The following is a 13,754-nucleotide window of genomic DNA, read 5'->3' on the forward strand; positions in this document are numbered from 1 at the left end:
CCGGCCAGTTAATCCTTTTTCTCCCCCCTCAGTTTCCTCCTCCATCAAAATGAGGGGTTTGACTGCAATCACTGTAATCGTAATAGGCAAGCTCATAAACCAGAAAACGCAAGCTGTATCTCATTAGATACCATAGAAAACACTTAGGGAAAGAGGGACATCACAAAATTGATCGGGGGGTGGGGTGGGCATTGCCCTGGACTTGGGCAATGCTGTGGCCCTATTCTCCCGAAGATAGTCCAGTTATTAAAAACAGTATATATCTGAGTCAGAGTGGTTCAGTGAAGTCAGGCACAGAAGTAGGGACCCAAGGCTTCCCCAGGTGTTGACGATAGATGGGACAAATTGTCTACTTTTATGGCCAGGACAACTTACACACAGTATTGTTCAGGTATGCCGCAGTGGGACCCAAACCGGGAAAGGAATCGATTTTCCAGATCGATAATTGTTTCTCCCACCTTTTCGTCACGGGTAAAAGTGTCGTAATCGTAGACAGAAATTTTCAGATCTTTTTCTTGAGGTAAGTAGCAGCTGAGCTCATACATTCTAAATAAGCAAATGCAATGTGAGAATCTCCATGATTCTATCCAGACCTCTCAAAAACAAAACAAACAAATAAACAAAAACAAACAAACAAAAAAACCCCAGGCTCTGGGGCACCTGGGTGGCTCAGTCTGTTAGCAACCTACTGTTGAGTCTGGCTCAGATCATGATCTCACAGTTCATGGGATCAAGCCCCATGTCAGGCTCTGTACTGACAGTATGGAGCCTGCTTGGGATTCTCTTCCTGTCTCTCTCTGCCCCTCTCCCATGCGTGCTCACATACGCACGCTCTCTCACTCTCAAAATAAATAAATAAATTAACCCCCCACCCCCAAATCAAGGCTTTCTGCAGAGAGTCCCCAGGCGGTGACTGTGGCTGCTGGAGGAGGACATGGTGACTGGGACACCCAGGTGGGTGGCAGTGGGTAGGAGCACTTGAGAAGCAGTACGTGTTAGAAGTAAGAATAATGCAAGGTTACATGCTTGCTCAGGGGGAGAGCTTGGGTTTAAATGCATATGTCTGAATCCTAACCCTGCTGCTTACTAGCTGTGGGACCCTAGGCCAGTTACTTGACCTCTCTGTGCTCAGTTTTCTCATCTGTAAAACAGCGACAGCAATACCTACCATCCCATGTTGTTATAAGGGTCAGGCAAAGAAATGTTTAGAAAGCACTTGGCATGACTGCATTGCTGAAAACCCAGTAGCTGTGATATTAAAAAAAAGAAAGAAAGGAAGAAAACCACTTGTTTTGGAGTTCCTCTGGTCAAACTAAAGGCTTTGAGAAGTCCTGCAGCTATTATCTGTTTTCACCCAGGTGTCTTGGTTTGATGAAGGAATACTTTTTTTCTTGGAACACCAATTAACATTCTATAGAAGACACACATTCTGTTGAACATGATCTGGATGTTGCTATGATGTGACGGGAATATACTGAACGATGGCTGAGCACACAGGAAAGGTTGCCCCTTTCTGAATTCCTGTCCCAGAACCTCTGAGGGTCTCCGCTGAGAAGAAAGTCACCCCCTAAGAATCAGCCTAGGGACCAAGAGCCATCCACGGGCCTGCAGAGGCGGCATCTCCTTTGAGAGGGGGCTCCACACACACACACACACACACACACACACACACTGGGCACAGATTGGCTGAGCACAGCCTGACAGCGTCGCTTCCTCCCGGGGGGGGGGGGGGGGGCGGGGGGGCTCCAAGCAAGACTTTTCCTGCCACTTAATTAAGCCTGTGCTTGGCTCCTCAGAGACGCGCGATTCAGACAGGGCCGCCTTTCTCCCGTGAAAGCTGGCTTTCCCCTGCTTCCCTGTCTCCCTCACATGGAGCCCTCCTTCCTGCCCTGCGTGCCTTTTCCTGTCTAGACCTCAGGGCTGGATCAGCGGAAGAAAAGGAAAATGATCATATTGCCGTGCCAGAGGATTATTTCCATTCCCTGGCCCCGGCAGGCAGCTTTGGGGTGTGCGGCAGCGCGTGTGTGTGTGTGTGTGTGTGTGTGTGTGTGCGTGTGCACGTGCGTGCACAGGTGTGTGCACGCGTGTGCTCAGGAGCTGAGTGAGAGTGCGGTTCTGTGTGTGTGTGTCACAAGGTGTGTGTGTGAGGGAGAACAGTGTGTGCGAACCTGAGAGACTGTGATGAAGACGGGTGTGTGTGCACACATATGGGCGCACACACGAGAGAGCGCGTAAGGACGCGAACCAACAAACGAGTAGAAAAGAGGAGGATGGGCAACATAATAAAGCCAGAAATTAAAATATAGGCCACACATCAAACAAGAACAAAGTATTCTCCCGTTTGGCAAGGTTCTGGGAAAATAACACTGTTTTCACAAACGTTTTGTACAAAGACCATTTATTCTACAGGTGGTGGAAAGACCATTTATTCTACAAGGGTGTTGGAAAAAAGCCTGGGGCTTGGTCAGGAATTCCTACCTAAATCTTGGCTCTGTCATGTACTAGCTCTGTCGACAGAGCTCTGGCACCATGCCCCTCCCCTGTAAATGTGGGGCTGCTGACCTCTGCCCTGCCCTGCCCTGCCCTGCTGATAGGCTGACCATGGAATGAGATGGTGGCAGCCACAGAGAGCCTCACGTGGATACCACACAGATGCTACGGTCAGATGGCCTGGGTTCGAATCCTGACTCCACCTCTTGCCAGCTGGGCACATTAGACTCTTCCTCCCTGTGCCTCAGTTTCTTCTGTTGTCAAATGGGGATGAACAATAGCACCCCAGAGTTGTGAAGTTGAGATGTTTCATATAAATGTCTCCGGAGGGTGTGTGCACCCAGGAAAAGTTCAGCAGTTATTAGCTTTTATTAAATGTGGATGCAGCCGGTAGCTGAAAAATCCGGGTCCTATTTAGAGGTGACTTGGATGTGCCCTCCCCTTGAGAAGGACCTCATCTCCTTGAAGAGATAGATCGGTGTGGCAGCCCAGAAACAAGTCTGATGTGGTAACGGTGGAGAAACTAATGCTTTTTTAAGAGTCTTCAGGAACAGAAGACGGAGGGGCATTTGGACCCCATCATTTCCTGTCCCCTCCTCAGTTTTGGTAACAGGCACATTAATACATTCACTGGACCAAAATGGTGGAATTAGAATGTCCCAGAGAACAAGCACAAACTGGATTCGGGGAGTGAGAACCAACACGTGGCTACAGGTGAGTCACTGCCCGTCCTTCTGGTCTGCAACCCACAAGCGTATTGGACTTCTGGGTCTTGTCCCCTCCCCCTTCCCGGGGCCCTGGCCCCCTTGACCTCCCAGGCTCAGAGCAGATCTCTCTAAGAGAAGCCCATCTTATGACTTGGCTTTATTTTCTTCATGGTGCTTTTCACTTGCATTTGTGACCTTACGTGTTTACTGCCTGCTCTGCTGACGAGAATATGTGTCTAGTTCCTAGTCACGGTCCTGGGGCCTAGAACAGAGCTGGGCACATGTCACATCCTTAACTCAAAAGCCGTGGAGAAACAAAGGACAGAGAAACGTTTAGAAATGTTCGTTACCTGCCGAAAACCGGGTTGAGGGTGTTGGGGATGTAGTGGTCTCGATCTTCAATTACTTTTTTGCCCAGTGTTATTTTTATATAAGGGTCACACTGTGGGGACAAAACAGATGGCATGCCGTGTCACCGTCGGGTGCAAGTTCAAGGCAGTTTCCAGGGCAGACTCAGGTAGCCTCCACACCCGCTCCCACACTGACGAAAAGGTGGCGTCCGCGCCTCAGTTGAGGTCTGAGCAACACGGCCCTTGGTGCAGCAGACCGCCAGCCGCCTTCAGAGAAGTGGTGAGGGGTGAAGGGGCGGCGGCAGGGAGGAGGCACCGCGCAAATCTCCTCGAGGTCACATTTGTAAAATGAGAAGCATGAACCAGAGGAACCAAAGCCCCTTCAAGCTTTCGGATAAATCCCCATTGGGACAGTCCTCCTGAATACATTGCTTGGATAGAGTATCTTTCCCCTAGTGAGATAACAGACGCCCCAAAAGAAAGAACATGACAATTATTGTGGCTGATGACTGTAATTATCTTGCTACAGGAGAAGGCCCCACACCCAAACTCTTACCAGGCCATTGTTGTCTTGGGGCTGGAGCTCTAAGCCTCGAACAATGTAAATCCTAACCGTGCATTCCTGTGGGACGCTGTCAGGTAATTCCCGAAACTGCCTGGGAGGGGCCGGCACGCTGGGGTCATCCGACAGGGAGTAGATTCTAAAGGAGCCCTAAGAGAGAGACACACAGATACCCTCACAAGGCCCCTGGTGACCCGGGCGGAGGACTCCTGCCTTCCCCTGCCACGTACATTCTGGAGCAGCCACAGGGGCTGCCTTTCGTGAAGGGAACAGTGTCTATTACACTATACACGTTTCCAGTAGGGAAGGTAAAATGATGATAAAATAAGTATTTAACTGATTACAGAGAAGAAAGGGCAGGGCAGAAACAGGAAGACCAGGCACAAATCGAGGCCAGAGCTGGACTGGTATGGTGGCAAAGGAGGTGGTGAGGAGTAAAACCCTGCACATATTTTGAAGATAGGAATCAAAGTGATTATTTTTTATTTATTTTTTATTTTTATTTAAAACAATTAAAAAAAATTTTTTTTAATGTTTATTTTTGAGACAGGGAGAGACAGCATGAACGGGGGAGGGTCAGAGAGAGAGGGAGACACAGAATCTGAAACAGGCTCCAGGCTCTGAGCTGTCAGCACAGAACCTGATGCGGGGCTCGAACTCACGGACCGCGAGATCATGACCTGAGCCGAAGTCGGATGCTTAACCGACTGAGCCACCCAGGCGCCCCTAAAACAATTTTTTTAACGTTTATTTTTGAGAGAGAGAGAGACAGAGCACGAGTGGGGGAGGGGCAGAGAGAGGAGACACAGAATCCGAAACAGGCTCCAGGCTCTGAGCTGTCAGCACAGAGCCCGACACAGGGCTGGAACTTACGAACTGTGAGATCATGACCTGAGCCGAAGTCGGACGCTTAACCGACTGAGCCACCCAGGTGCCCCAAAAGTGATTATTTTTTAAACCGAGTAAAGTGCTAAGGGTGATTTCCCTTTTCTGGTGTCACCCCTGTAAGCCCCCTCCCACCTCCCAGGCAAACTCCTGTTCATCCCTCAGGTCTCAACTAAAAAGTGTCTCTTCTTCCAGGAAACCTCCCTGATTGCCTCTGGGTTGGATGTGTCTTCTGCGCTCACCCCTGCTGCTGCACTGACCTCTGCATTGTGCTTGTTTACTTATTGTCTACATTCTTCATGAGACGGGGAGCTTCCTGAGGGTGGGGACTGGGTCTTGTTTATCACTCTGTCTCCAAGACCTAACACAGGGCCGGGCATGTCTATGGGGCACCATAAATGTTTTTTGAACGAGTGAGCCATCAGGCCAGCTTGACAGGCCATACATCGTATCCTGAAATGAGCTTAATTAAGTACAAGAGAAAGCACTCAAGTTGGATTCCAAACATGTGGGTCTTAGTTCCAGCTACACTCATCCAGCAAAGCAGTGTGAAGTAATAAGCACTTACTACTATGTGTTGGGCATCAGGGACCCCAAAATGAACTCAAGGAACCCGGTCTGGCACAGGGATATTAGATAGGTTTGATTCTTAGGCCTTCTTTGATTGCTTGCTGGGAAGCCGCAGTGAGAAGGATGCCGAGAACATGGGTAGGGTAGGTAGGGTATAGTGTTCTGATCGATTAGCAATGTCTGCTGTTGGAAAGGGTTGGGAAGTAGTAGCACAGGTGCCTGGGATTTACGGGCTGTGGTCGGAGGGAGGGGCGGTCACGAAAGCCGATACTCCCAGTGTGAAAGGCGCTTTAATGGTGGCAGGAAGCAGACCTGTGGGAGCCCAGAGCGGGAGTGAGTCACTCTGCCAGAAGCAACCAGGGAACACTTCACAAAGAATGTGACACTTGAGCTGACCTTGAAAAGGATGAGTAGGAGTTTGTCAGACCACAGAGAGGGAAGGCAGAAGAGCCTGTCCCAAGGCTCCCAGTTGTGAGCAGACGAGGTGTGTCTGGGGCCTGGGAGAGGTCCTTGAGCAGCAGCGAGCCAGGGCGAGGGAGCAGAGGAGCTCGGGGAAGGCCAGCTCTGCCTTAGGAAGGAGTTGGGACCTGAGCCATCATGGAAACCCGACATCTTTTAGGAGTCAAGAAACATGATCATGTTGGGCTGCGTGGGGAATGGACTGGAGTAGGGCAGAAAGGTCAGGAAGTTGCCTGGTGGTCCTGCTGGAAGGCGGGGAGGAGGCAGTGGGGGCAGGGAGCAGAAATGAGGTCTTGACGACGCTGAATCTGCAGGACTCAAGCTTGGATGGCACAGGCAGGATGACGGAAATGTACTGAGAACGGCTTTGAGGCTTCTGGCCCCCACCCCATGGCCCGTTTTCTTGTCACCACCTTGTAGCATCCTTCAGATGTCAGAGGACGTGTCCCTGCCCCAGAGGCTGGCTGTCCATTATCCTAGGTCTCTAAAGAAATTAAAGGTGGATTTGAAACAGAACAGAAACACACGTTGCTCACCTTAAACTCTCCTACCACAGAAGGATCTTCATTTTCATCGGATTTGCCTCGATACAGCTTGAAAGTATCTGAAAAGTCGGTCAGGCCGCCGAATTCTGTTACATCCTCCAGTTCACAATCATATACCTGAAAACCATCAACAGCTTCTTAATTTCTCATTACAACGCAGGTGGGGTCTCAACCAAAAAGACTGGCAATACCAAGTGGGCAAGAGGGTGTGGATGCAGCGACGGGAACCCTCACATCGCTGGCAGGAATGTAGAAGGGCACAACCACTTGGTGCAAACATCTGGCAGTTTCTTATTGAGTTAAATACCCAGTGACTCTATGATGCAGAGACTGCATTCCTAAGTGTTTATTAAGAAAAATGAGAACACGTCCACATGATACGAGAAGGTCTGAAGCAGCTTCATCCTCAGGAGAATGGATACACAAATCGCAGTATATCCGTACAATGAACTGCCACTCAGCAATAAGAAGGGACAGAGTACCGATACACAGGATAGCGTGATGGATCTCAAAACAACTGTGTTGGGCTAAAAAAGCCAGACACACACAAAATACATCTGGTATAAGCCTATTTATATGGAGTGTAAAAACAGGCAAAAGCAGTCTATGGTGATAAACCAGATCAGCTGTCTCCAAGAAGGATGGGCAGTGGTGGATAATTGGCTGGAAGGGGTGCACAGGAGCTCTCTGTGGTGATGGAAATGTTCTCTGCCTTGTTTTGGGGGGCAGTTTACACGTAGACGCATACAACTATCACAACCCATTGAATGGATTCCTTTATTGTACGTAAATTATACCTCCATAACAGAAACAGGAGAAGAGGAGGAACAAGAATGAGAATGAGGGAAGAAAGGAGGGAGGAAGGGAGGGTGGTTCGGGGACTGATCTACCTGACCAGTTTGATCATTTTTCCAAATTAGTGGTTCTTTACATGCTGGTGTTTCTTGAGCTGCACTGAGATGTTACAATAATAAGGTGAAAATATGTGGAGGTTTTACTACTTTGATGGGGAAAATCATTTTAATGGCTAGATATTTCTCATTTAAAATTTTTTTTCCTCCCATGCAATGTTCTGAAAACTTTAGCATTTGCTTCTACTTAAGCGCATTAATTATAGCCTGAAACATGGAATGAAGAATTGGAAACTCAAAACATTAAACCAGGAGATCACAGATAGCCAGATCTGCCTAGCTCAACAGTTCACCTTCCTCCTGGACACATGTGTCCATGGTTGTGATGGTATGTTATACCCATGTAACAGAATCAACTTTTCAGCTGGTGAAATGGATGCCTGTTTGGAGGACAGGCATGTTGACATTTCACACTGTTCTGTAAGAGCATGACTTTTAGGGTTCCTTGGGTTGAACTGGATAATTGTTGGCCTAATTAGTGTGGTGCCAACCCATTCCCAACCCTCTGTCAGATGCCCCCAGCCCCAAAGTGGCAGTCACATAACCATAAATCAACAGCTGTCCTCAAGCTCCTGGAATCTTGGCAAAGCCAAAGCCTATTGCAAGAGGACTCTCTAGGAAGCCAGAGGTGCCCCGGGCCCCTCCCCATCACCTCCTTTTGTCTTCTACTTAGCTCTGCCCATGGTCAGTTGCAATGGATGCCATTCCCTCACCCACAGCAGCACAGGCCCAGGTACCTTGAGTTTGGAATAGCCCTTCTGAAGGTACTGTCCACATTTTTCATGTTCCCCTGTGGAAGCATAAAATTTGCTCCACCAGTCGACGATTTCTTCCTCCTAATGAAAGACATCAAAATGGAAAAACCTTTATTTAGTATTGACGTGGATTTCCAATCAGTGCAGGAAAACCCATATGTAACAGGTAAGAGAAATAGGTACTTCTGAACCTGAAACAGGGGAGATGATAGGATTTTTGTTTACATGTAGATTCAGACTCAGCATTCATGATTCTTCTACCCAGAAGCTACAGGTGAAATGACCATCCTTGGTGGGATCTAATGCCCAGAGCTATAATAGATTCTTTTTTAAAAAAATATTTTATTTTATTTATTTTAGTTTTAGAGAGAGAGAGAAAGCATGAGTGGCGGAGAGGGGCAGAAGGATAGGGAGAGAGGGAATCTCAGGCAGGCTTCATGCTCAGTGCAGAGCCCCACATGGGGCTAGATCCCACAACCCTGGGATCATGAATGACCCAGCCGAAATCAAGAGTCAGATGCTCAACCTGCTGAGCTACCCAGGTGCCCCTAGATGATTTCTTACAGCCTAAAGACACAATATATTCATTAGTCTGATTTTACTTTTTTAGCCTGTTGACTTGATATTTGTATATACAAATTAATTAGATAAAACTTCCCTTATGTGTTTTCCACTATTTCATTTCTTTAGTCCTTATAGCCAGCAATGCATTATAAAACAAAGCTAAGCTGAGAGGTGGAAAAACTGGTTCTAATTCCAGTCCCATCCTTTACGTAATAAGCTGTACTCTCACATTATAAGCCACATTGGCTTGGGCAAGTTATCCAACATCTCCGAGCATCAATTTCTTCATCCACCGAGTGGGTAAGAGCACTACCTGTCTCCATCTACTTCAGAGAGTTGTTTTGGAAATCAAAAAAGATCATTAGGAGAAAGAGCTTTAAAAATGATAAAATGTAAAACACAGTAGGGAGGCATTATGGGTCATTTAGACAAGTGGCTCCCAACCTGTCCTTGGGGTTTCTAATTCAATCAGCCTGGGGGAGTCCTGGGCATTCAGGAATGTTTTCTTAAATTCCACAGGCGATCCCATTGTGCGGTCAGTGTTCAGAACCTCTGGTTTAGACAGGTGACTCTTGGTTGGGCAGAGGGGATAGCATATCAGAGTCACTTGTACAACAATTTAAAACTGCAGAAGCCTAGAGTTTATTAAAGGCTGCTATAAGTTCCACTCAAATTTTTAACAAGAATAGAGCCTCATCAGACCCACCCGTTGCTTATTTTAATATACCTGGGAAAGAGTGATCTTGCTGGGGGGAAAAAAAACAGTGTCACCTGTAACATAGACTCTTAGTCTGGGTAGGGGCAGGGAAGGAACACTCAAGAAAAGCTATTTCCTTTCTGTGTACCATAGACATGCAAACACACACACACACACACACACACACACACACTATACAGAATTATTTCCCCTTTATAGTCAGTAAACTAAGCCTGGATTTTAAAAAGTTTCTTTACATATCAGCTATAGGCAGAAAATCTAAAATGAATCTTAAATCTAGCAAAGCGTGTACAATAGTTACCTTTTCTGTCAGCTGTTTATCACATATATGCACAGGAAGAGGGCAAACCGTGTCAGGTCACACAGATATGGAGACCCCATGAGCATCAGGTTTAAAGAGAAAGAGAGAAGGAGAAATTAATTTTCATGCATGCTTTAGATGATCAACATTTTGATGGATTATTTAACGTATTCAAGATGATCTCATAATTAAACACACCTTCCTGGTTTCTTCTCTGAAAACGTGCACATGAGTTACAAATAGTATTAAAATGGAAGGGTTGGAGGTAGCCACCCACATCCCATGTTCTCAAGGGTTAGATAATCTCATTGTCTGCCAGCACAGTGGTCACAAGACAGGAGGGATGGGGGTGCATGGAAGTGTGGCCACTCATCAGTCTGCCCCCAACCTTTCATTTCACTTAGCTCCTAAAGTATTCCCCAAATTGGCCTTATTCTTATCCCTTCAAAAACTCCTGTCAGGGGAAAATCATGTCTAGCATGGTTGCAACATCATCATGTAGCTGCCTTTCCTTGCTTTTTCCCCATGCCTCTGTTACAGCACCAAATACAGATGCGTCCATCAACGCTGTTCCAAGATGTCAAGTTTCTCATGGTCAAATGCTTCCATCTGAGCTTCTGCATGGAGAATCCACCCCTGATCTCAGGGTGCATCCAAGAGATGAGGGAATGGTGAGCTTGGATGCTGGGCCTGAGTTTTCTTTCCGTGCCTGCTGGTTGTCACCCAAGTTCACCTTCAGGGGCAGTCTGAGGAACTGCTATCTAGACCCCCTTTCTGAAATCCTAACTTCATTTCTTATGTGAGGAGACAGTAGCTCCTCATTATAGGCCCTTCCTGCAGCTGTTGTATGAGGCGGCCACAGGGCTTCCTCTGTTAAGCGCCCCTTGGTGTTTTCTGATTGGCGTTTATTCAGTACACAGCATTGCCAAGAGAGGCAGAGAGATAGACAGATGTAACAGTTTGTTATATTAGATTCATACCAAAGCAGGATTAAAGGTTAAATCGCAGCCAGATTGAGATTTTGGAGAGAGGGACGTTATGCCAAAAGTACATTCACATTCTGAATGGTTCCTGAATTTTTTAAAAAGATTTTTAAAGTCTGTTTATTCACATCTATTTTTAGCTACTTGAAATCATTTCCAAGAAGAGAATGGTTCATGGTTTAAAAAGCGTGACTCAAAACAAATGTCTGGTTTTAAAAGTTAGGATTAATATGGGAGAATTTGTTCACGCCCATTTACCCAGGAGTTCATGTGGAAAAGGGATGCGAGCATCTCAAGAAGCTTGCTTTATGGTATCTGCATGGCAAGAATCTCCCCGGGCTTCAAACAATCACATTTGCTTAAAGATCACCTTTCACTCCAAAATCTAGTATTAGAAGGAATCTGAAAGGAGAATTCAAGTCTTTAGACCAAGGTCCCCATGGTCCCAAGCAGCTTCATGCATTTTCTCATCATACATACATGCACTGTCGTTGGAGAAGCCATTTTGCTGAGTGCTGTTGACATACTGCTTAAACACTGGAATTGGAAGGTAATTGTTGAAATGGCCATGTAGGAATGCCCATGTTATCCGGCTAGCACTTACCAATTTGCCCCAGGCACCACCTTTCTTGTGGTAATGCTGAGCCCATTTAAGAACTCCCAGAGATCCGGGGCACCTGGATGGCTCAGTCGCTTAAGAATCTTTGGCTCAGGTCATGATCTCATGGTTTGTGAGTTCAAGCCCCATGTCGGGCTCTGTGCTGACAGCTTGAGCCTGGAGCCTGCTTTGGATTCTGTGTCTCCCCCTCTCTCTGCCCCTCCCCTGCTCGCACTCTGTCTCTCTCTCTCAAAAATAAACATTAAAATTAAAAAAAATAAATAAAAAGGAACTCCCAGAGATCTCACAGGGCAACGGTGTGAGTTTCTGTGAGCACAGGACAGTCACCCAAAGCCCTAGCCTCCAGCTCACATCAACAGCAGTTAGTTTTGACTTACTCTCTCAATTTACCCAGATTAGTGGTAACGGACATACATTACACATATATCACATGTACATGTAATGCACACACATCATGTACATGTAATATAGGACATCAGCAAAGTTGTTATTATTTGCTCTTCCAAAGCTCAACTTCATTCATTTGCCTTTGCCGAGATGTGTACTGTCTTCCCTAATGAATGGGTGGAGTCAGTTTTTGAGGGGAGATTCCAACCGGCCTTTCCTAACACAGTGTGCCTCAGCTAGGTGTTAGCAGAACAAGCTGATTAAAGTCATGTACAGTATAGTAGTCCCCAGTTATCAGCGGGGCATATGTCCCAAGACCTTTAGTGGATGCCTGAAACTGCGGGTGGAATTGAACCTTGTATATATTACACTTTTTCCTATCTACACATACCTATGATAAAGTTTAATGTATAAATCAGGCACAGTGAGAGATCAACAATAACTAATAATTAAATAGAACAATTATAACAATATATTGTAATAAGTTTTGTGGCTATGGTCTCTCTTTTAAAGTATCTTATTGTACTGAACTCACCCTTCTGATGATGTGAGATGATAAAATGCCTAAGTGATGAGATGGGTGAGGTGAATGACGTAGGGGCTGTGACGCAGTGTCAGGCTACTATTGCCCCTCTGACACTTCGTCAGAAGGAGGACCGTGTGTTTTGGGACCGCAGTCGACCTCAGGGAAAGTGAAACCTCAGATCGGGAGGGGGGGGGGGCACTGAACAATGGCGGTTCCCAGTGCTACCACCTCCAATCCTGTTCCGCTGCAACTCAAATTCTATGATGTAAACTAACCTTTCACAATGTGTTGTTCCAATAGCCCAGTCATCGGTCAACTACTGTTACGAAATGAGTGACAATATCAGCATAGATTGGCCTTGATTCTTCTTGATCCCCCATATGTAGGGCTACCGAGGACACAGCAGGCACGAATAAGAATTGTTTGGCGATGCAAAGTCAGAAAACTGGAGACATGTTACAGAACAGGATCTAAAACTGCCTTTTTCCTGGGCCGTTGTGAAAACGTATTATCAATCAAGGTTCTTAAGTATACAGTACTTAATTTCTCCCTAGGCCACCACTGTTTTGGTGGGAATATGTGAGGTCGTTTGCAAAGCAAATGTGGTGTTTCGCAGATTTGATATTGTCATTTATGACTGTGGAGGATTCCCAGGGAACAGAATCAAATGCACTGCGACACAGAGCTGGCTGTGGAGACCACATTTCATATGGTCCAGTTGTTAGTGAGCTTAATGAAGTGGGAAGGAAGTGAATTTTTTAAAAGGCACTGTTTATGGACATAACATATTAAAGTGCAATCATGTGCATTTTTTGGCCAGTTTGCACATTAAAACATGCTGTGAAAGTCCATCCTAAATGCCAACACAAACAGGGAGATATTTGATGTTTTCTTTTTTCTGGACTGAGACCTTTCTTCCCCCCACCCTCCCTTTCCTTCTTGTAGAATTGGCTGCAATGGTTCTAAAATAGGGTCCTGAGTGAGCATTTCCACCAATTTCTTCACCTCAAAACCACAGTGAGTATAAAAATCTTAGATAACCCACACACGGGCAAATAGGGTCATTAAAAATCCATGACATTTCTACTTCATGCATGCACCCCTTCTTTGGAATGTTCAGTGCTACAAACCACTTCCTGAAATTTCTCTTTCTAGCAAATGGTATCATTCAGACTGTTCACACCAATGGTTCTCAGACCTGCCTGCACATTAGAAGCGCTTGGAGAGATTTTTTAACATACTGATGTTTACTAGGTCCCTCTTCCTCTTGGAGGGTGGGGCCTGGTCCTGGGTATTATTTTAAGTATCCCGGGTGACCCAGGGTAGAGGACATTAATCTACACAACGTCATTTAATTACTGATGAGTTTAAGATTCAGATTCTTTATTCTACCTCCATAAATTGGCTTGGTTATTATTATTT

At 46.2% G+C, this 13,754-nt stretch overlaps 1 protein-coding gene across 6 annotated transcripts in view; it reads right to left on the minus strand.

Moving 5' to 3' along the window:
* MYOF (myoferlin) overlaps positions 1-13,754 on the minus strand; it is a 152,072-nt gene that overhangs the window by 17,081 nt on the left and 121,237 nt on the right. For 3 of the 6 annotated variants that reach the window (XM_019813549.3, XM_011287427.4, XR_002146516.3), the window contains 7 exons: positions 11,281-11,337; positions 9,818-9,829; positions 8,217-8,315; positions 6,560-6,685; positions 4,104-4,259; positions 3,548-3,639; positions 376-546 (listed from right to left, as the gene is read on the minus strand). In XM_019813549.3, coding sequence (XP_019669108.1) covers positions 376-546; positions 3,548-3,639; positions 4,104-4,259; positions 6,560-6,685; positions 8,217-8,315; positions 9,818-9,829; positions 11,281-11,337 — 713 coding nt within the window. The remainder of the gene's footprint in view (positions 1-375; positions 547-3,547; positions 3,640-4,103; positions 4,260-6,559; positions 6,686-8,216; positions 8,316-9,817; positions 9,830-11,280; positions 11,338-13,754) is intronic. The other 3 variants (XM_019813550.3, XM_003994218.6, XM_011287428.4) reach the window with 2 other exon arrangements.

The sequence above is a fragment of the Felis catus genome, chromosome D2 (genome assembly GCF_018350175.1).
Source record: "Felis catus isolate Fca126 chromosome D2, F.catus_Fca126_mat1.0, whole genome shotgun sequence".
Classification (NCBI taxonomy): domain Eukaryota; kingdom Metazoa; phylum Chordata; class Mammalia; order Carnivora; family Felidae; genus Felis; species Felis catus.